Raw genomic sequence first — 23,297 nt, forward strand, 5'->3', positions numbered from 1 at the left:
AGTTAACAATACAACAGAGCTAACAACCAATTTGCCAGAACATAGAAATTAAGTCAAGGGAAAGATTACACATGACTAAAACCCCTAACCAAGAAATTGGCAACACATAAGCAAATCTCAAAATAAAAGCATGGGAGAAAGAAGAAGGCAGTGGAAAATGACTCCTCAAAATGTCAGCAATCAGACAATAGAGGACCTGGTGGATAGATAGTGAAGGGGATAAAACCTCAGTTTCCTAGTTCAAAAGAATGAAAACACTATTTAAGGAGCTTAAAGAGAACATACAAAACCAATTTACTGAATTCCAAGAGAATATGAATAAAAATCTTGAGAAGACACAGAAACAACTAAATGAACTTAGAGAATACAAACATCAGAACAAAACAAAGAAGATATTAAAAAAGAGATAAATGAAATAAAGAAGGCAATGCAAGATGTAAAAGCAGAGCTTAACAAAGATACAGAAAGAATTAAAAAAAATAAAAAAAAAAAATGGAAACCCTGGATGTAAAAAGTTCCTTAAATCTAAGGAAAAAATACAGTTGAAAGTCACTCCAGCTGACTAGAACAAGTAGAAGATAGAATGTCAGGACTTGAGGACTACATAGATATAAAGGCAACAGATGAATACATAGAGAAAAGATTGAAGTATTATGAAAGAAACATGCAAGAACTCTGTAACTCCATCAAAAGACCAAACCTATGAATCATGGGCATTGAAGAAGGAAAAGATACGCAAGCCAAAGGAATAGGAAACATATTCAACAAAATAATAGCAGAAAAAATTTCAAATCCCTAGAAAGAGATACTCATCTAGGAACAGGAGGCCTCTAAGACAGCAAATAGACATGACCAAAATAGAACCTCCCCACAGCATATGAGAGTAAAAACAATCATCACAGAGAATCAAGAAAGAATATTGAAGGCTGTAAGAAACATCAAATAATATATAAAGGTAAACCCAGCAAAATAACAGATGTTGCAATGGAAACCTTAAAAGTAAGAAAGACATGTAGTCATGTATTTTGAGAATTGAAAGAAAACAAGTTCACAGCTAGAATATGCTAGCCAGGAATTCTATCATTCATAATTGAAGAAACAAAACACTTTCATGATAAACAGAAGCAAAAACAATATACAACCACTAAAGTAGCATTCCATGAGGTATTCAAAGGAATCTTACACACAAAAGATGAAAATAAACATAGCCATAAAAGGATGGGATTTTTTTATATCTCAGGAGAAGAGAAAACAAGCAGTTGTAGAATAGCAAAAAATCAATTGCACAGACTCACATCCTTACACACCAAAAACTACAAAATGGCAGGAATCACCACATAGATTTCAGTATTAAAACTGAATATTAATAGTGTCAACTTCCCAATCAAAACACATAGATTGGCAAGGTGGATGAAAAAGAAACACTCAACAATTTATTGTTAATAAGAAACTCATCTTAGGGTGAAAGGGTGGAAGGGCGGAAAAATATTTTCCCAAGTAAATGGTCCCTGAAAACAGGCAGGAGTATCTATACTTACCTCAGATAAAGTAAACTTCAAACCTAAAGGTCACTTCATATGATTAAAAGGAGCAATACATTAAGAATAAGTAACAATTGTTACCTTATATGTGCCCAAATGTTGGTGCACACATCATTAAACAACTTACTGAACTTCAAACTATAGACAGACCTCAATACAATGATAGTAAGAAACTTCAATACTCCACTGTCACTAACAGAGAGATCAGCCAGACCAAAAAAAAAAAAAAAAATCAACAAACGAATTTCAGAATTAAATGATGTCATGGGACCAAATGGACTTGACAGACTTCTACAGAGTGTTTCATCCAGCAGCAGCAAAATACACATTTTTCTCAGCAGCCTACAGAATTTTCTCCTAAACAGATCCTATTTTAGAACACAAAGCAAGTTTTAACCAATATAAGAAAACCAAAAGAATCCTCCCCCTCCACATGCCCTCTCACCACAACAGAAAAATCAGAACTCAACAACAAAAGATACAGAAGAAAATACCTTAAAGAAATAAGGGAATGAAAATGAGAACACAACCTACCAGAACCTATGAAATACAGCAAAAGCAGTACTAAGATGAAAGCTGTGAATGCCCCTATCACAAACACAGATCTCAAATAAATGACCTAATTCTGCATCTCAATGCCTAGAAAAACAAGAACCAGCTAAACCCAAAAACAGCAGGAGAGAGATATGAGTAAGGGCTGAAACAGACAAAATAGAGACCAAAAAAATCATACATTGATTCTTTTGTAGAATCAGTGTAACAAGAATTTGGTTCTTTGAAAATAAAACAAGACTGATAAAACCTTAGCAAACATTACTAAAACAAGGAGGGAAAAGACCCATATTATAAAATAGGAAAAAGGGAGATCACAGCAAACACCAACAAAATCCAGAGGATCATTTGGGAATACTTCAAAAACCTATATTTAAATAAAGTGGAAAATCTAGAATAAATGTATAAATTTCTAGACACATATGACCATTCAAAATTGAACCAAGAGGACATAATCACCTAAATAGATTTATAACAAGTAATGAAACTAAGCAGCAATATAGAATCTTCCAAAAAAAGAAAAGTCCAGGACCTCATGGATTCCCTGCTGAATTCTACAAACCTTTAAAGCAAAACTAATATCAACACTCCTAAAGGTTTTCCGTGAACTAGAAAGGGAAGGAACACTGCTACGCTCACTCTATGAAGCTAGTATTACACTCATCACAAAATAGGACAAGAGCCCAACAAAAAAAGGCAATTATAGGCCAATTTCTTTAATGAACTTACATGTAAAAAAATCTCAATAAAATACTGGGAAACCAAATTCAACAACATATCAAAAAGATATATACCATGATAAGGTTAGTTTTATCCCAGGGATGCATGGGTGGTTCAGCATAGGCAAGTCAATACATGTAATAGAGAATGTAAGCAGAAACAAGGACAAAAGTAACATGATCATCTCAATAGATGCAGAAAAGGCCTTAGACAAAACTAAATATTCTGTTTTGGTAAAAGCTCAGTTAAAATTAGGAATAGAAGGAATGTGCCTCAACATAATAAAGGCTGTATACATCAAGCCTACAGACAAGCTCATACTAAATGGGGAAAATCTGAAACCATTTCCTCTAAAGTCAGGAATGAGACATGGGTATCCACTCTCTCCGCTCTTATTCAACATGCTTTTGGAATTCCTAGCCAGAGCAATAAAACAGGAAGAAGAAATAAAAGGAATTCAAATAGGAAAGGAAGAAGTTAAATTATCCCAATTTGCAGATGACATGATCTTTTACCTAAAAGACCCAGAAAACTCCACCAAAAAACTCCTAACCAACATAAACACCTTCATGAAAAGTAGCAAAATACAAAACCAATATATGAAAATCAGTAACTTTCTATATGCCAACAGATGGAGAAACAATTTAGGAAAATAATCCCATTTACAACAGCCTCAAAAAATACACTACCTAGGAATAAACTTAACAAAGGAAGTGAAAGACCTCTACAATTAAAACTATAAACCACAGAAGAAAGAAACTGAAGAAGACATCAGAAGATGGAAAACTCCCTATGCTCATGGATCAGCAGAATTAATATTGTGAAAATGGCTGTATTACCAAAAGCAATCTAGATATTCAATGCAATTCCCATCAAAATTCCAATGACATTCATCACAAAGATTGAAAAATCAACCATAAAGTTCATTTGGAAGCATAAAAGACTGCAAATAGTGAAGCAAAAAGAGCAATGCTAGAAGCATCACAATCCTCAACTTCAAACTATACTACAGAGCCATATCAAAAAAACCAGTAAGTTACTGGCACAAAATGGACATGAAAAAAAATGGAAGAGAATAGAAGACCCAGAAAAAAAATCTACACAGCTATGCTCACCTGATTTTTGACAAAAGTGCCCAAAACAGACGATGGAGAAAAGACATCCTCTTCAACAAATGTTGCCTAGAAAACTGGATATCTGCATGTAGAGAAATGAAACTAGATCCATGTCTTTTACCCTGTACAAATATCAACTCACAGTGGATCAGGGACTTTGATAAGATCCAAAACTTTGAAACACGTACAGGAAAGAGTAGGAAATAGACTGGAACACACAGGCATAGGCAACAACTTCCTAAATAGAACTCCAATGGCGCAGAAAGTAAGAGAAAAGACTGACAAATGGGACTACATGAAACTAAAAAGCTTCGGCACAGCAAAGGAAATGGTCACCAGATTGAAGAGGCAGCCTACAGACTGGGAGAAAATCTTTGCCAGCTACACATCTGATAAGAGATTAATAAAAAGAATTCACAGAGAGCTCAAAAAAAGCAAATTTCCAAAGAATCAATGATCCAATGAAGAAATGGGTAAATGAACTGAACAAAAATTTTTCAAAGGAATAAGTGCAAACTACCAAAAACACATGAAGAAATGTTCAGTATCCCTAACTGTAAAGGAAAAGCAAATGGAAACCACATTCAGATTCCACCTCATTCCTGTTAGAATGGCTACCATCAAGAACACAAACAGCAACAAATACTGGTGAGGATAAGAGGAAAAGGAACTCTTACATATTGTTGAGGGGAATGTAAATTAGAAAAATCACTATGGAAAACAGTATGGAGAGTCCTCAAAAAACTACAAATAGAATTACTATATGATCCAGCAATATCACTACTAAGCATATACCTGAAGGAATGTAAGTCAGTTTACAATAAAGACATTTGCACACCCATTTTTATTATAGCATTAGTCACTCTAGCTAAGCTATGGAAACAGCCAAGATGACCAAAAACTCATGAGTAGATTAAGAAAATGTGGTATTTATATACAATGGAATTTTATTCTGCCATAAAAAAGAATGAAATTTTGTCATTTGCAGATAAATGGATAGATCTGGAGAACATCATCTTAAGTAAAGTAAGCCAGATACAGAAAAAAACAGATTGCATGTTTACTCTCCTATGTGTAAGATAGATCCAACAGCAACACAAGCATTATAATATATACATATAAATATATACATATAAATATATACAGAACATGTTTTCAAATGTGGGCCTGTTACAGAAGACTAAGAGAAGGGAAAAGAAGGGAAGAATGATAAAAAGTGAATAATAATGAAATATGTCATATCTGTGTACGAACAGGACACAAGGAAACACACCTAAAACTGTTCAACAACACAAGTTAGGGAGGAAAGAGTGAGGAAGAGTAGTTGAGGAGGCCTAGTACAATATATTTACACATAAAATACCAAGGCAAAATTCCCACTGAACATTGAACAATGAACAGATAGCTAAACAATGAAGGACAGGAATGTAAAACAGGTCATGTTAAGGGTAGGGCATTAATGGCAGGAGGGGATTAAAAGAAGTAAAGAAGGTAAAAATGTTTGATGTACTTTCTATATAAGTATGAATATGGAACATTGAAACGTGCTGACGTCACCACAAAATGGGGAATCAGGTAAGAGGGAGAATAATGGAGGATATGAACCAATTTGGGGTATAATACATGTATATGTGGAAATATCACAATGGGCTATAATAAACTAACAAAAAGGTTCTTTTTTAATAAATGAAGGACAGGAAGTAAAACAGGTCCTGTCCAGTGGGTAGGTACCTGTGGGAGGAGGGAGGGCACTAGAGGGAAAAGAGTGAGAACATAAGGAAAGGGTGAAGGTAGGTGAATAAGGTGGAAGTATTTTGTATTCATGTGTGAAAATAGAATAATGAATCCTGTTGAAATTGTTCTAAGAAGGGGTGGGGGTATAAAGGAAAAAGAGGGAGGGGGTGAATCTAATTAAGATATATTGTAAGCACTTATGTAAATGTCACAATGCCCCCTCCTCCAAAACTATAATATGCTCGAGGTAATGTTTCAAAGCTACATTATTTCACAAAACATAAAGAAAATAACATGGAAATGCTAATAACAGGCAAATATATTTTTAACATGTACACATAAAAGAATTTTGTTTGGCACTGTGGTTAAACTCAGATAGTTGTGCTTACTAGGCAGGTGCTCTACCACTGGAGTCACACCTCACCCCTTTTTTGTTCTTTTAGTTATTTTTCAGGTAGGCTCTTGCATTTTTGCCTGGGCTGCTCTCATATCATGACCCTCCTCCCTGTGGTCTGGCTTATGGGTTGAGATAGGGTCTGACTAATTTTTTGCCCAGGCTGGCCTCAAACCATAACTCCCCAGATCTCTGCCTCCTGAGTTGCTGGAATTACATACATAAGCTAAATCATCTGGCTTGTTTGGCACTATTAATACAAAACAAAACAGAATTCAAGGGAAAATATAAGACAAAGAGTCATTTCTAATATAAAAGGCAAAGCTATATTAGTCTAGAAGCTTACACATTAAAAATATAATATCTGATTAGTGTGTCTGAGGAATTTTTAACAATGTGAGAAACTATTTGATATATTTTTAAAAATGACAAAAACCCTATATAACTTCTCTGATTTACTCAGGGAGAAAACACACACATACACCCACACCCACACATGTGTGATCTGTCTGAAAAAATGAAACAGATTTAAGGCATGTAACACTGCATTTCAATTACAAGTGGTAATTTTTTAATGTTTATCTGTGCTACCCAAAATTTTAATATTAGCCATGGGCTATGGTGATAACATGGTGTCAGTATTAAAATAATGTATGCTGGTATGTTTTATAGTTTTTAAGAGAGTAGATTTGTTTGTCTACATTTTACTTTGATTTTGGGTTTCAGTGATGTTAAATAACCAGATTCAGTATTTGGCTTTCCCTTCATTGATGCATTACTGTTTTCACACAGAAATATAGCAGAGTCATGTTTGATTTTATCCTAAGAATACAGTTAATGTAACTTTGGCAACTCGTGTAATTTTGAATGCCATACTTAAAAGTATCCTTAGAATGTGCTAAAAAATAATCTTTGAAAACCAATGTTCAAGTTGCTATAAAAGAAGCATTTCATATGCAATTTTTAAAAGAATTTAAAAAATTATAAATTCTCACATAATTATTCTCCAGTTCTATAAAACCAGACTTCTATCCCTTACATAAAATTCATACAGGTCACTGTACACTTAAAGACCCATCACTGGTCTTTTCTTATGTTATCTATGCTTTCACTAAATTAACTGAGTAATTAATCATGTCATTTTGAGAATTAAAAGCTTTCCTTAAAGTCAGATACTCTTTTGTCTTTTGCTTGTAAAAGTAAAAATACATCTTCAAGTTTATTTTTAAATTGATACTCAGTTCAATGTCACTATTTGGTAACACAAAGCCAAAGAAAACAACTGGCCAGTGACAAAGGAGTCAGGTAAATGTGAATACGTGTCACTGAACTACTCTCCTGACATGATGAAGTTTTAACTGAAGGTGAAAACAAATTAAGAAGTACTGTGCATATGAACTCAAAGTCGTGCCATTTGGGAATCAAATACAGTATTCCTTCAGTCAATATAAATTTGTAAACATCTACAGAGCCAAACTAAACAAAAACTTATTTTATAAGATACTCTACTTTCTTTCTCTGAAGAAGGTGGAATTGTGATGAGAAAGAACAATTATAGAAAGCTAGCAATAAAATTATAACTTGGGGGATAAAGTTTTAGAAATGAGACAACATAACAGTAAAAAACTGAGTTTAACCTTTTCATTGACAATAAAATCCTTCCTCCTTAAAACAGTAAGTGAATAAAAGGGTATAAATGCATAAAGACAAAGCAAAAGAAAAGAGAGAGGTCAACACGTTTGTGAAGGTGGAAAATGAACATGCTGAAAATCAGGAGGTTGTAGAGAGAGACCATACAGGCACACCAGGCAGTATCTGGAAGTAACTTTCCAAAGACAAGAGCTCCTGGTGGTGAGTAAGTGCTACTCCATAGTGTGCCTGATCGGTGCCCAACCTCCTTTCCAGAAGCTTACCACAGATGGACTGATGGTTGGCACATAGTCTTCCGTCAGTTTTTTGAGACCTTAATACTCAAACAGAACAGCACCCAAGAAATGCCTTTATTATGGAGGGGGGGGGGCAAACCAAACTAACACAAAACAAATCAAAACAAAATTACAAGAAAAAGAGTAAATGCAGACAGAAAGCAACAACAACTCCAAACATCAAAAAGGTAAGTAAAGATGCATCATCTATCAAAGAACAGGATGCAATAAAAAACAAATGTATTCTCACAAACTGAAACAAAACTGCGCCATCATTAAAAACTTCAAATGAAGCATTACAGGACAAATCTGAGGAAGTATTTCATAAATCAGAACAAACAATGAGGAGTATAATGCTAAGCAAGAAAGGGAAATGAAGAAAAGAGATACCCAGTTCTGGACTCCAATAAAACAAAGAACCTAACGAAGCCCACAAGAACAACCTCAAAGAAGAAATCCTGCAAGTAATCACTGAGAATTTCATGGAGATGTTACTAGACAAGGTTAACCAAAATGTCCAAACGGTACTCAAAAAATTTCAAGACACCAAAAATAAAGAATACAAGAAGACACAGAAACAAATAAATGAATTCATAGGAGCCCTAAATAAACACCAAAGTAAAACAGAGAACACTATGAGTAGAGAGAAAAATGAATTGAAGATGAAAATAGACAATATTAAAGAGGAAGTAGCCCATGATATGGAAAACCTCAGAAAAAAGAATGAAACAAAAATACAAAACACAATGGAAGACCACTCCAGCAGACTAGAACAAGTAGAAGACAGAATCTCAGAACTTGAAGATAAAATGGAAATTAAAGGAAAAACTGAAGCGTTATTAGTCAAACAACTCAAGACCTGCAAAAGGAATATGCAAGAACTCACCGACTCCATCAAAAGGTCAAACCTGAGAATCCTGGGCATTCAAGGAGAAGAGGTGCAAGCAAAAGGGACTCGTAATATATTCAACAAAACAGTAACAGTAAATTTCCAAAACCTAGAGAAAGCTATGCCCATTCAGGTACAGGAAGCCTTCAGGACACCAAACAGACTTGACCAAAATAGAACTACCCCATGACATATTATCATTAAAACAAAAACCACAGAGAATAGGGAAAGAATATTAAAGGCGGTAAGAGAGAAAAAAAAAACAAATAACATACAAAGGTAAACCCATCAAAATCATAGCATATTTCTCAACTGAACCTTAAAAGAAAGAAGAGCAAGGAGTGAGGTATTGCAGGCACTAAATGAAAATAACTTCAACCCTAGAATATGCTACTCAGCAAAACTATCATTCAAAATACATGAAGCAATAAAAGTCTTCCATGGTAGCAGAAACTCAAACAATATATGACCACCAACCGATCACTACAAAAGATTCTCCAAGGAATTCTGCACATAGAAAATGAAAGCAAACAAAAACGATGAGAGAACAGGCAGCACCAAACCACAGGAGAAGAAAAGACAAGAAAACAGAGGGTAACATTAATTCAGCTGCACACAATCAAACCTTTAAACAACAAAAACAATGAAAGGACAGGAATCACCACATACCTATCAATATTAACACTGAATGTTAATGGACTTAACTCCCTCGTCAAAAGACACCATTTGGCAAACTGGATTAAAAAGGAAGATCCAACAATCTGTTGTTTACAGGAGAGCCATCCCATTGACAGAAACAAGCACTGGCTGAGGGTAAAAGGCTGGAAGAAGATTTAACAAGCCAATGGTCCCTCAAAACAGGCAGGAGTAGCAATACTTATCTTGGACAAATAGACTTCAAACTTACATTGATCAAATGAGATAAAAAAGGACACTCCATACTAATAAAAGGAGAAATACACCAAAAGGAAATAACAGATATCAACCTATATGCACACACCAAAAGGAAATAACAGATATCAACCTATATGCACCCAACGTCACTGCACCCAATTTCATCAAACATACTCTGAAGGACCTAAAAGCATAGACAGACTCTGACACAGTGGTAGTGGGAGACTTTAATACACCCTATATCACCAAGAGATAGGTCATCAAAACAAAAAATCAATGAAGAAATTCTAGAACTAAATTACACTATAGATCAAATGGACCTAGCTGATGTCTACACAATATTCATCCAAATTCTTCACAATAAACATTCTTCTCAGCAGGCCATGGAACTTTCTCCAAATTTGATCATATATTAGGGCACAAAGAAAGCCTCAGCAAATACAAGAAAACAGAAATAATCCCATGCATTCTATCTGATCACAACGCATTAAAACTAAAACTCAACAACAAAAATAACAGTAGAAAACATGCGAACAATTGGAAGCTGAACAACACATTGCTCAATGATCAGTGGGTCACTGATGAAATAAAAGAGGAAATTAAAAGGTTCCTGGAAGTTAATGAAAAAGAAAACACAACCTACCAGAACCTATGGGACACAGCAAAGGCAGTCCTGAGAGGAGAGTTTATAGCCATGAGTGCATGTATTAAAAGGACAGAAAGATCCCAAATAAATGAACTAATGCTACTCTTAGAAAAACAAGAACAAACAAAACCCAAAACAAGCAGAAGGAGAGAAATAACAAAAATAAGGGACAAAATTAATGAAATAGAGACCCAAAAAAAAAACCCACACAAAGAATCAACAAATCAAAAGGCTGGTTCTTTGAAAAAAATAAACAACATTGACAGACCCCTGGCAAACCTGACTAACATGAGGAGAGAAAATACCCAAGTCAGTAAAATCAGAAATGCAAAAGGGGAGATAACAACAAACACCACAGAAATTGGGGAATCAGAGAGTACTTTGAGAACCTATATTCAAATAAATTTGAAAATTCTGGAGAAATGGAAGGATTTCTAGATACTTACGACCATCCAAAATTGAACCAAGAGGATATTAATCACCTGAATAGATCTATAACACAAAAAGAAATTGAAGCAGCAATAAAAAATCTCCCAAAAAAGAAAAGTCCAGGACCTGATGGATTCTCAGTTGAATTCTATCAGACCTTTAAAGAAGAACTAATACCAACCTTCCTTAAACTTTTCCACAAAATAGAAAGGGAAGGAACAGTGCCTAACTCATTCTATGAAGCCAGTATTACACTCATCCCAAAAGCAGACAAAGACACCTGCAAAAAGGAGAACTATAGGCCAATCTCCTTAATGAACTTCGATGCAAAAATCCTCAATAAAATAATCGCAAACTGAATCCCATAACATATCAAAAAGATCATTCACCATGACCAAGTCAGCTTCACGCCAGGGATGCAGGGGGGTGGTTCAACATACCCAAATCTATAAATGAAATACAGCACATTAATAGAAGCAAAGACAAAGACCACTTGATCATCTCAATAGATGTTAAAAAAAAAAAAAGCCTTTGATAAGATCCAACACCACTTCATGATAAAAGCTCTAAGAAAACTAGGAATAGAAGGAAAGTACCTCAACATTATAAAAGCTATATATGACAAACCTACAGTCAACATCATACATAATGGAGAAAAACTGAAACCATTTCCCCTAAAATCAGGAACTAGACAAGGGTGCCCACTTTCCCCACTCCTATTCAACATAGTCTTGGAATTCCTAGCCAGAGCAATTAGGCAAGAGGAAGAAATAAAAGGAATATAAATAGGTAAAGACACTGTCAACATATCCCTGTTTGCAGACGACCTGATCCTTTATCTTAAAGACCCAAAAACTCATAGACACTATAAACAGCTACAGCAAGGTGACAGTATACAAAATCAACATACAAAAACTATTAGCTTTTCTATATACCAACAATGAACAAATTGAGAAAGAATATATGGAAACAATTCCATTTACAACAGCCTCAAAAAGAAAAATCAAATACGTAGGAGTAAGCTTAACAAAGGATGTGAATGACCTCTACAAGGAGAACTACAAACCTCTGAAGAAAGAGATCAAGGAAGACTACAGAAGGTGGAGAGATCTCCCGTGCTCATGTATTGGTAGACTTAACATAGTAAAAATGGATAAACTACCAAAAGCAATTGACATGTTTAAAGTAATTGCCATCAAAATCCCAATGACATTCATCACAGAGAATGAAAAATCTACCTTAAAGTTCATTTGGAAACACAAGTGACCGTGAGTAGCTAAGGCAATATTCAGCAAAAGAGCAATGCTAGAGGTATCACAATACCCGACTTCAAACTATATTACAAAGCAACAGCAATAAAAACAGCATAGTACTGGCACAAAAACAGATATGAAGACCAGGGGAACAGAATAGAGGACCCAGAGATGAATCTACACAGCTAAGCCCATCTTGTTTTTGACAAAGATGTCAAAAACATAAAAGACTGCCTCTTCAACAAATGTTGCTGGGAAAAGTGGTTATCTGCCTGCAAATGCCTCTTCAACAAATGTTGCTGGGAAAAGTGGTTATCTGCCTGCAAAAAAACTGAAACTACATCCATGTTTATCACCTTGTACTAGTATCAACTCAAAAGTGATCAAGGTCCTTAATATCAGACCAGAAACTATGAAGTTACTACAGAAAACAACAGGGAATACTCTGGAAGCAATAGGTATAGGCAAGCACTTCCTCAGTAGAACCCCAGCAGCTCAGCAACTAAGAGAAAGGGTGGACAAATGGGACTACGTAAAATTAAAAAGCTTCTGCACAACAAAATAAATGGTCTCTAAACTGAAGAGAGCACCCACAGAGTGGGAGAAAATATTTGCCAGCTATACATCAGACAATGGACTGATAAACAGAATATATAGGGAGCTCAAAAAACTAAACTTCCCCTAAATTCACTAAAGAAATGAGTAACTGAAGTAAACAGAACTTATTCAAAAGAAGAAATTCAAATGGCCAAAAAAATACATGAAAAAATGCTCACCATCTCTGGCCATAAAGGAAATTCAAATCAAAACCATACTAAGATTCCACCCCACCCCTGTTAGAATAGCTATCATCAAAAACACCACCACCACCAGTTACTGGCAAGGATGTGGGGAAAAAGGAGCCCTCGTACACTGCTGATGGGAATGCAAGCTAGTGCAACCACTCTGGAAATCAATATGGAGGCTTCTTAACAAAGTAAACATAGATCTGCCATATGATCCAGTAATCCCACTCCTAGGGAAATACCCCAAGGAATGAGACTCAGGTTACTCCAGAGGCACTTGCACACCCATGTTTATTGCAGCGCTATTCACAATAGCCAAGTTATGGACCATAGCCATGATGCCCCACTACTGATGAATGGATTAATTCATCAGTATTTATGAATGCGTATTTATACACGATGGAATTTTACTCAGCCATGAAGAAGAATGAAATCTTATCATTTGCAAGTAAATGGATGGAACTGGGGAACATCATCCTGAGCGAGGTTAGCCAGGCTCAAAAGACCAAAAATCTCCCTCATATGCATACTCCCTCATGCATATATTCTGTGTCATATGAAGACTTTAGATGTAGGGCAAAGGCAGTAATGTTGTTGGACTTGGGTCACATGCTAAGGGGAGAGCACATACGGGAGGAATGGGGATAGGTAGGAAACCCAAAACTTGAAAGTGTTTGATGTCTCCTCTGCAGAGGAGCTAATATAGTATAAAGCGACAGAGGTCAATATGGGAAGGTGACTGGGAAGTAGTGAAAAGGTCAGGTAGAGATGAACCAATTCAGGTTGTAATACACTTGTGCAAGGAAGCAATGCTTGGAATCTCTCTGTATAGCAATCCTTATCTCAACTAGCAAGAACACTTTGTCTTTCTTATTATTGCTTATGTCTTCTCTTCAACAAAAATGGAGAAAAGGGCAGACCAGGTTCTGCCTAGAAGCGAGGGGGGTGGGGAAGAGAGGGAGTGGGTGGGAGGCAGGGGGGAGAAATGGCCCAAACAATGTATGCACATTTGAATAAATTAATAAAGAAAAAAAAAGTAGAAAAGCAGAAGCTATCACTGGAATTTACCTCTCTTGCAATCTCAATGCTGCTAGAGGGATAGAACCACAACAGACTTGGAAAAGGAAATACTTTTTGATCTTTCCTATTTCTGTGATTGTTGTAACAATATGCCCCTCCTGAAAGGAAGTGCCATTCAAGCCAAGAGAAGGCAGCCAAGTCAGGATAAAGGACTGGCTGTTTGCAGGAGAGCAACCCTCTGATGGATTGGAATTTGAGTGCCAGCAGCCTTCTCAACAATAAAAGGTAAAAATAACAATATTCTGAAGAAAAAGGAATTCCAACCCACAGTTAAATTTATGGCTGAGGACACATACAGTGTATTTTCAACACCAAAACTTTCCGCAAATCCCATCCCCAAAAAGCCAGGAGGGGAAAAAAAATAAAACAGGAAAAACAGTTCTCAGAACCCAGGAGTCTCAGGTTCGAGTCTCTGTTGAGACTAAAAAGAAGGAAGGCCAAAGAAGCTTTGCGCCCAGAAGCAGAAAGAACACTGTGCAGCTGCCGAATAAGAACCCACTTCAGGTGGGAGGAGGAGGACTGAGTGCTCCTGAGGGTACTAAGGGGGCCACCTGATGGACTGATGTAGCTGAGGAGCTTTGGAGGTGAGAGGCAACTAAGTACAACAATCTGAGGCTGCACAGAGCAGAGGCTGAGAGGAGTCAAAGGTGTGATGGAGAAGAACACACGCCTATGTCTCCCTGTGATGCAACCAGGGGTGGTATTAAAAAGCCAATTCAAGATGAGGGAAGATGGATGAAGGAATGCCTTCCTTGCAGAGAACAAGCTACCTTTAAGATAACAGGACAAAAACAGACATGAAGACCAGTGGAACAGAATAGAGGATCCAGATATGAAGCCACACAACTATGAGCAACTTATCTTTGACAAAGGAGCTAAAAATATACCATGGAGAAATAGCAGCCTCTTCAACAAAAACTGCTGGGAAAACTGGTTAGCAGTCTGCAAAAAACTGAAACTAGATCCATGTATATCACCCTATACCAAGATTAACTCAAAATGGATCAAGGATCTTAATATCAGACCACAAACTCTTAAGTTGATACAAGAAAGAGTAGGAAATACTCTGGAATTAGTAGGTATAGGTAAGAACTTTCTCAATGAAACCCCAGCAGCACAGCAACTAAGAGATAGCATAGATAAATGGGACCTCATAAAACTAAAAAGCTTCTGTTCATCAAAAGAAATGGTCTCTAAACTGAAGAGAACAACCACAGAGTGGGAGAAAATATTTGCCAATTATACATCAGACAAAGGACTGATAACCAGAATATACAGGGAACTTAAAAAACTAAATTCTCCCAAAACTAATGAACCAATAAAGAAATGGGCATGTGAACTAAACAGAACTTTCTCAAAAGAAGAAATTCAAATGGCCAGAAAACACATGAAAAAATGCTCACCATCTCTAGCAATAAAGGAAATGCAAATTAAAACCACACTAAGATTCCACCTCACCCCTGTTAGAATAGCCATCATCAGCAACACCACCAACAACAGGTGTTGGCGAGGATGCGGGGAAAAAGGAACCCTTTTACACTGTTGGTGGGAATGTAGACTAGTACAACCACTCTGGAAAAAAATTTGGAGGCTACTTAAAAAGATGGACATCGATCTACCATTTGATCCAGCAATACCACTCTTGGGGATATACCCAAAAGACTGTTACTCCAGAGGCACCTGCACATCCATGTTTATTGCGGCACTATTCACAATAGCCAAGTTATGGAAACAGCCAAGATGTCCCAGCACTGACGAATGGATTAAGAAAATGTGGTATCTATACACAATGGAATTTTATGCAGCCATGAAGAAGAACGAAATGTTATCATTCGCTGGTAAATAGATGGAATTGGAGAACATCATTCTGAGTGAGGTTAGCCTGGCACAAAAGACCAAAAATCGTATGTTCTCCCTCATATGTGGACATTAGATCAAGGGCAAACACAACAAGGGGATTGGACTATGAGCACATGATAAAAGCGAGAGCACACAAGGGAGGGGTGAGGATAGGTAAGACACCTAAAAAACTAGCTAGCATTTGTTGCCCTTAACGCAGAGAAACTAAAGCAGATACCCTAAAGCAACTGAGGCCAATAGGAAAAGGGGACCAGGAACTAGAGAAAAGGTTAGATCAAAAAGAATTAACCTAGAAGGTAACACCCACACACAGGAAATCAATGTGAGTCAATGCCCTGTATAGCTATCCTTATCTCAACCAGCAAAACCCCTTGTTCCTTCCTATTATTGCTTACACTCTCTCTACAACAAAATTAGAGATAAGGGCAAAATAGTTTCTGCTGGGTATTGAGGGGGGGGAGCGGGAGGGGGTGGAGTGGGTGGTAAGGGAGGGGGTGGGGGCAGGGGGGAGAAATGAACCAAGCCTTGTATGCACATATGAATAATAAAAGAAAAATGAAAAAAAAAAAAAAGATAACAGGAGATAAGGATGAGAGATCAGGCGCCCAAAGATTTTCCTTCCTGTTAAAAGGAAGGTCAATGAAATAAATCAAACCATTACACATAAAGTAAGAGCAACTGAATGAGAACGCCAAAAGATTAGTTTCTAATCCTACTCTCAGGTGGGTCCTTTTCATGGACTGTTTGGGGTAACTTCTCAACTAAACTGGCACCTACTGTTTATTGTTGTAGTAGTAGTGCTTCTGAGTGAGGTTAGCCCGGCTCAAAAGACCAAAAATCGTATGTTCTCCCTCATATGCAGACATTAGATCAAGGGCAAACACAATAAGGGGATTGGACTTTGAGCACAAGATAAAAGCGAGAGCACACAAGGGAGATGTGAGGATAGATAAGACACCTAAAAAATTAGCTAGCATTTGTTGCCCTCAACACAGAGAAACTAAAGCAGATACCTTAAAAGCAACTGAGGCCAATAGGAGAAGGGGACCAGGAACTAGAGAAAAGGTTAGATCAAAAAGAATTAACCTAGAAGGTAACACACACACCCACAGGAAATCAATGTGAGTCAACTCCCTGTATAGCTATCCTTATCTCAACCAGTAAAAACCCTTGTTCCTTCCTATTATTGCTTATACTCTCTCTTCAACAAAATTAGAGATAAGGGCAAAATAGTTTCTGCTGGGTATCAAGGGGGTGGGGGGGGAGAGGAGGGGGCGGGGTGGGTGGTAAGGGAGGGGGTGGGGGCAGGGGGTGGAGAAATGACCCAAGTATTGTATGTACATATGAATAATAAAAAATTAAAAATAAATAAAAAGAAAAAAATCTTGTATGCTCTTACCAATGAAAGTGTGTGTGTATGTGTGTTTCAATTAATTTCAGTTTTTGGTTTTATATATTGCCATTTTTGTAATCATTTTTAAAAATACATTTTTTTTTGTACTACTGGGGTTTGAACTCAGGGCTTGTGCTTGCTGGGCAGGTGGTCTAGTATTTGTGCTATTCCCCTAGCCCTTTTCTGCTCTTGGGTATTGTGGAGATAGTCTCAGGTTTATACTCAGGCTGGCATAAATAAATAAATCTTCCGGTTTACACTTTCTGCATAACAGGAATGACAGGTCACCTTGCTCAGCTTTTATTGGTTGAGATAGGGTCTCCCAAAGTTTGTTCACAGGCTGGCCTCAAACTGTGATCAAGTAGAACTGTGATAAAGTAGTTAGGATTATAGGCATGAGCCACCACTACTGGCCAAAACTTTCATATATTTTTATTTTTTGTGGTACTGGGGTTTGAACTCAGGGCCTACACCTTGAGCCACTCCACCAACCCTTTACTGTGAAGGGTTTTTTGAGATGGAGTCTTGCAAACTATTTGGCTAGGCTGGCTTTGAATTACAATTCTCCTGATCTCTGCCACTTAAGTAGCTAAGCGTGAGCAACCAGAGCCTGAAAACTATAACTTTTGACTTAAGTGTTTTATAAGTTTATTTCCATTATTTCTTGCTGAGTGGGGTATAAGTTTATAATATAAAGAAATGTAACATAACATAATATATAATGTAAGTGATATTCTAAAAGATCATCTTTTTAGTCTTCTCATCATACTGCCTAGGTTTTCTGAGATTTGGGGTTGGGCTCTCCTTTGATCTCATGATTGCTCAAGTTACAGTTATGAATGTTTTTGCATGTGTTCTTGGTAAATTTTTTTGCAGTAAGTCTTGTTTTATTGCATTTTGCTCAGATAATGGGGTAAAATGTTTTGGTTTTGAGAATTTATTGACTTATTTGTGAGTGAAATTCAAGTTTTGAAAGTGTTTTTAGGCATATTTATTCTGTTTTTAGCTGATATATCTTCCAATCTTCCTTTTATTAAATCATGTTACTCAGATTCTGTATATCCTTGTTTCTGCTTAGCTTATTTAATCTAGTATTGTCTAAAATGGATGTTAATATCTTCTTACATTATTCTATTTCTCCTTTTATTTTCTGCAGCTATTTTTCACTATTGTGATACTACATTATTTAGTGAATAAAGATTTATGTCTGTTGTAATCTCATTATGAAATCTGACTTTTTCTACTACGAAAAGCTCCCATTCACTGATGAGGAAACTGAACCTAAGAATAGTAACTATGGGGTCAGTCTGCCCATACTACCTAACAACTGGTGGGTCTAGACATTCAACTGGTGGAAGTCTGAAGCTATGAACATGAATACACACATACATACACAAACACAGATACACATACACAAGTGTACATACACACAGGAACAGATGTAAAAAGAAAATATTTGAATTTCCATATATATATTCTTGAGCTGAAAAAATGCCAGTTCAACTTCAGGTAGAGGCTGAGTCTGCATGAAGAGCACACAAAGCCACCTGAGAGGGATCTGAACCCCACTTCTGAGAAGCAGATGCATGCTCATTTGCTATTTGTGTTGACCAAGGTGAGGCACATTAGCAATGTGTGCACCCTTGCATTGTAATGATACCTGGCTCCTAGAGAAAATGTAACAATTACTTTCCAAATAAATTATCCCTGCATGTTTTGTAATCACAAAATTAGAAGTCAACCAAGTGTTCCAGAGTCTGTTCTATTTAGAAAAAAAAACTTCATATCTAACCCTTGACCCTGGTTCAAATGTGTCTGTGTCTTGTTATCCCAATGTTGCTGTCTTTAAGTATTTCCTATGTTAACAAATGCACCTGCTTCATTCAACTCACTATATAAATTCATTCAAATAAAATGTAAATTATGTGATAATTGTGTGCCAAAAGTTCTATTTTCATATGGAAAAGGACTAATGCAATTTCTTTCAAATAATGTTTTAAGTAGATTCTATATGAACTTTAAACAGCTCAGAATATTATTACTAACTCTTGACTATTTTAATGAAAACGAAAATAAACCTGTCTGGAATCCATCTAAAAAGGACAAGCAGGAGCCCTCCTCGTGTGTTAAAGTGATATGTTATTTTCAAATGTTTGTAGTGGTGTCTTGTTGTCCTTGTTCTCCTTGTCAGAAATACAAAATAAGATGCCGACAACTTATTTTAAGAAGACTGTTTACTTCTTTTCAGAACACAAGACCATCAACATGGGAACTAGAAATTCTACCTTGAAAACAGCACTCACCATCTGCAAGCACTTCATGGCCCAGAAGGATTTTATAGGAAAGCAGGTGAAACACCACTCTGCTTTGAGCAGGGCTCTGTGTGTTCACGATTCCCCCCAGGCATTTGAAGCAAAAACCAAGTGAGTTGTTTTATACAGGCCTTAGTAAAACTGGAGAGGCTTTCCAGTATTGATTTTTTTCTTCTTCTTCTTAACATAGGAATGTTTGCCTAATTATTATGTGGAATAGAGGTTTGCAAGAGGCATCGTGTAGAATGATGCCTCTTTGTTAAAGGTATGTTATTTATGACAAGAGAAAAACTTCTACTTTTGGAAAATGCAAGTTTTACTCATTTAAATTTGCCAGGAAACTCAAGCTAGAAATGATTCTATCTACTACATATAGGATTAGATCTAGGATTTAGGAGAATACAGTGACATTTAAAAAGTCTCCTCTTTTGCTTACTATCTCTTTGACATTTAAGAACAAAATGTATAATGATAATTTGGGGTGTGTTATGGCAAATTGTGTGTGTGTGTGTATGTGTGTGTGTGTGTGTGTATCTCAACAAACACTACTAAAAGTAAGAACTGAAGAACAGTACTTTTAATCTTTTAGAGCTACATAAATACTAGACTACAATAAAAAGAAATACTATGAAACAAACCCCAGAGACTATAGATGATATCAAAACAATTTTATCCAGTTAATTACAAGAGAACTGAAAATAAGTTCTGATTATGCACACTTACATTCATAAATTGATTAACATGGTAAAAGACAATGATTAAATGATTAGAGCCAGAGTAGAGATATCTAGTGCTTACTAGAGCTATACTGACTTACCTGTAGTCCCCAATCTCCAATGACTGCCTCATGGTCCACACTAACTCCACCAGGAAACTTGGCTTCATTCCTTGAGTGCTACAAATAATTAAACCTACAAGCATTTCCTTTATAGGCAAGTTTGAATTTACTTAACCTAAAGTTCAAATGCCTTGTAAATGATACATAAACATGCAAGTTCAAAAAAATTCAGCTTTCAAACTTTTGTCTTTTCTATTTTTTGCTAACTACAGGGATTCCTTGCTTTCCAATTCTCATTTCTGAGACCCCAGAATCATTAAACTTCTGAACACCTTCTGTTTCTTACAAGAGTCCAGCTCTATTATAATGAAATCTACAAATGAACTAGCATCATGTCTCAACCTTAAGGCAGCACTGTGCATCTTGAGGTCTGACAGAGTCTCTTGCCTCCTTGCTACCTAAGAGTGTCCCATGGTTGTCACTATCATATTTCCTCACGATTTTGATTTTTTTCTCTGTGTCTCATAGAATGCTTTTCTTTCAACTCTTCTTTTTTTTCTGCATTTTAGTTCATTCAGAAGTTCTGAGCCCAACATTTAAAGATTATTTGACAGATAAAACATGTCAAACATTTTCATACTGTTATTAATTCAATAACACAACTGAGAACATCAATCATACTCATGTTGGATGAGCAAAAGTTTAGAGAGGCTGCTGGAACAAGGAAGAGCATGCCTGCTGTGACTCTGGTTAATACCTCTCAGAATCCTGAGGGGAAAGGTGAATTGGTGACACACAGGACAGGGTAGGAAGCAAGTCAGCTTTGATGAAGCGAGAAAAGAGGCCTGGAAGAGCAGTTGAGCAGCTTGAAGAAGCTGCACAGGGAGCATACTTGTAATCTGAACCCCAGCTCCATAGGGGTGGGAGTGGGATTCCAGAGAGCTTTATGGGAAAGACCGCACACTATGCTCTGGTTAACTTTGAAGAAAATGACCCAAGTTTTGAAGGCAGTGCTAAGATGGCCAGTTATTTCACTCAAAAAAATCTCTGAGGAGAAGTCAGAACACTATGCTAATGTCTCTCAGGGGTGTTAAACAGAACTCTGTGATGGTGGAAATGTCTCCTATCAGTGCTGCCCAGTACAGTGACACTAACCACATGTGGCTACTGAGTACTTGAAATATGGCTAAGTGGGACTGAGGGACTAAAATTTTAATTTTATTTAATTTAAGTGATTTTAAATAGACACATAAGTAGTGAGCACCATACTGGACTTTGCACGCACAATCTTGAGGAAGATTCTCTGTAGCCACACATTCTGGGCGATAGCTGGAAAGTGGCTCCAACACCAACAGTGTCCTCACCTAATTCACATCACCTTCCTGATTCTGCAACTCTCTCCTTTTCTCTCCTTGTACTGCTCTGTTTGTCTGTCACCCTTTTCCTCCTTCCCACTCACAGGACTATGGTTCTACTGGGTCCGTTACCAGTCTCATAATTCATGAGTGCCAAAGATCTGCACTAGTGACCAACATGTTTGCATATCTTTATTCCTTTGAATGGACACTACGCTATATACTTATTTTAAGTGTTAATATGTCTGTGTACACAACATTGATATTCATATATGCTGTTTGTAGTGTTTACCATTATGTGTTATAGTCACACTTTGCAGAAATGTTTGGGCACTGCTTTCTAGGATTAAATCCCCTGATAAAAAAGAACTTTCAGATCTCTTTCACTTGAACAAATGTTTTCTTGCTTTATGTGTTACTATGACTTACTCCTTTGTCTTTACACTTATTTACAATGTTTGTTCTATATATCTGGACAAATCTGTTATTGATTCTTTTCAGTTTTAATTGTTACTACATCATCAATTGTGAGTAATTCATCTATGCATCGTTTTACCAGTTGAAGGGGACACAAAGAGCAGTAGACTTAGGTACCTATTTTTGTACTATTGTCTCTTAAAAGCACCACCTAATTATTTTCAAACATTTAAAACTCAGACATAAATGTCACACTTGTTCTCTATTCTTGTGCAAGTTCTATCTCTTCTCTGAAGGAATAAGAAAGAAAGAAAAAGAAATAGAAGTAAGGTGAAAACAAAAGGGGAAGAGAAAACAGGATCTAGAATTCTCTACAAGAAAGCAAGACTTAGCAGTAGAGTGGAGACGATTCAGAGCAGAGGTAGGCAGTAGAGGATGAGTGTATCACATGGCATGCACTTGTTAGGAAAAACCTTAGAGAGCAGAGACTTGGGGAAATGAGGTGGGTCAGAAAAAATGCCTCAGGAATCCAGGCAAACTCCAGAAGGGCACAGATGGGCAGATAGCAGGACTCGTCAATGAAGGGCCTTAGCAACAGAGAGGAGACAGTGATGGGGCAGCTAGCTCCAAGAGAGTCATTTATGATGACATATGTAGCCGCTGCTCAGCACACAATGTTCTCATTCATCCCTGAAATAATTACAATAAGAAAAATCTTTACCTGTGATGTCCTGCATAGCGTGGACCACGGATATGGCCTATTCCTCGGCACCCAGGAGTAGGACAAACAGCTTGACCTGGAAGGATTTTCACATCATTTGCCCCTTCAGGAAGTAAAAGAACACACCTTGAAAACACCCTCATTAAAGAGATGGAGAGACTAAAATATATAAATGATGTTGAGACTTTACAAATTAAAAACAAGTCTCACCAAAACCCATTTACTGAGTGCTTGTGATATTTAAAAAAATGGTTTAGCAGAAAATACCTATAATAAGTAACACAGAATGACTAATATCAGATAGAGAAAAAAATGAATAGGCATTGAAGAAATTAAACAGGTATGAGAATATTCACTTCTTTCTGTCAGAGATTAATAACAGCAAGGGAATATAACCATGAGCTAAGAATACCAGCACCTGATACCTCCACAACCAAGCCAGCAAAAGGGCATGCTGAGCATGGCACATGAGGCCCTGACTATGCTTGCTCAACTGGCTGTCAA

At 36.7% G+C, this 23,297-nt stretch overlaps 1 protein-coding gene across 3 annotated transcripts in view; it reads right to left on the reverse strand.

Annotated features, from left to right (window-relative positions):
• L3mbtl4 (L3MBTL histone methyl-lysine binding protein 4) overlaps positions 1 to 23,297 on the reverse strand; it is a 469,587-nt gene that overhangs the window by 145,771 nt on the left and 300,519 nt on the right. For all 3 annotated transcript variants that reach the window (XM_074070308.1, XM_074070309.1, XM_074070310.1), the window contains one exon: positions 22,794 to 22,896. In XM_074070308.1, the coding sequence (XP_073926409.1) occupies positions 22,794 to 22,896 (103 nt within the window). The remainder of the gene's footprint in view (positions 1 to 22,793; positions 22,897 to 23,297) is intronic.

The sequence above is a fragment of the Castor canadensis genome, chromosome 4, assembly GCF_047511655.1.
Source record: "Castor canadensis chromosome 4, mCasCan1.hap1v2, whole genome shotgun sequence".
Classification (NCBI taxonomy): Eukaryota; Metazoa; Chordata; class Mammalia; order Rodentia; family Castoridae; genus Castor; species Castor canadensis.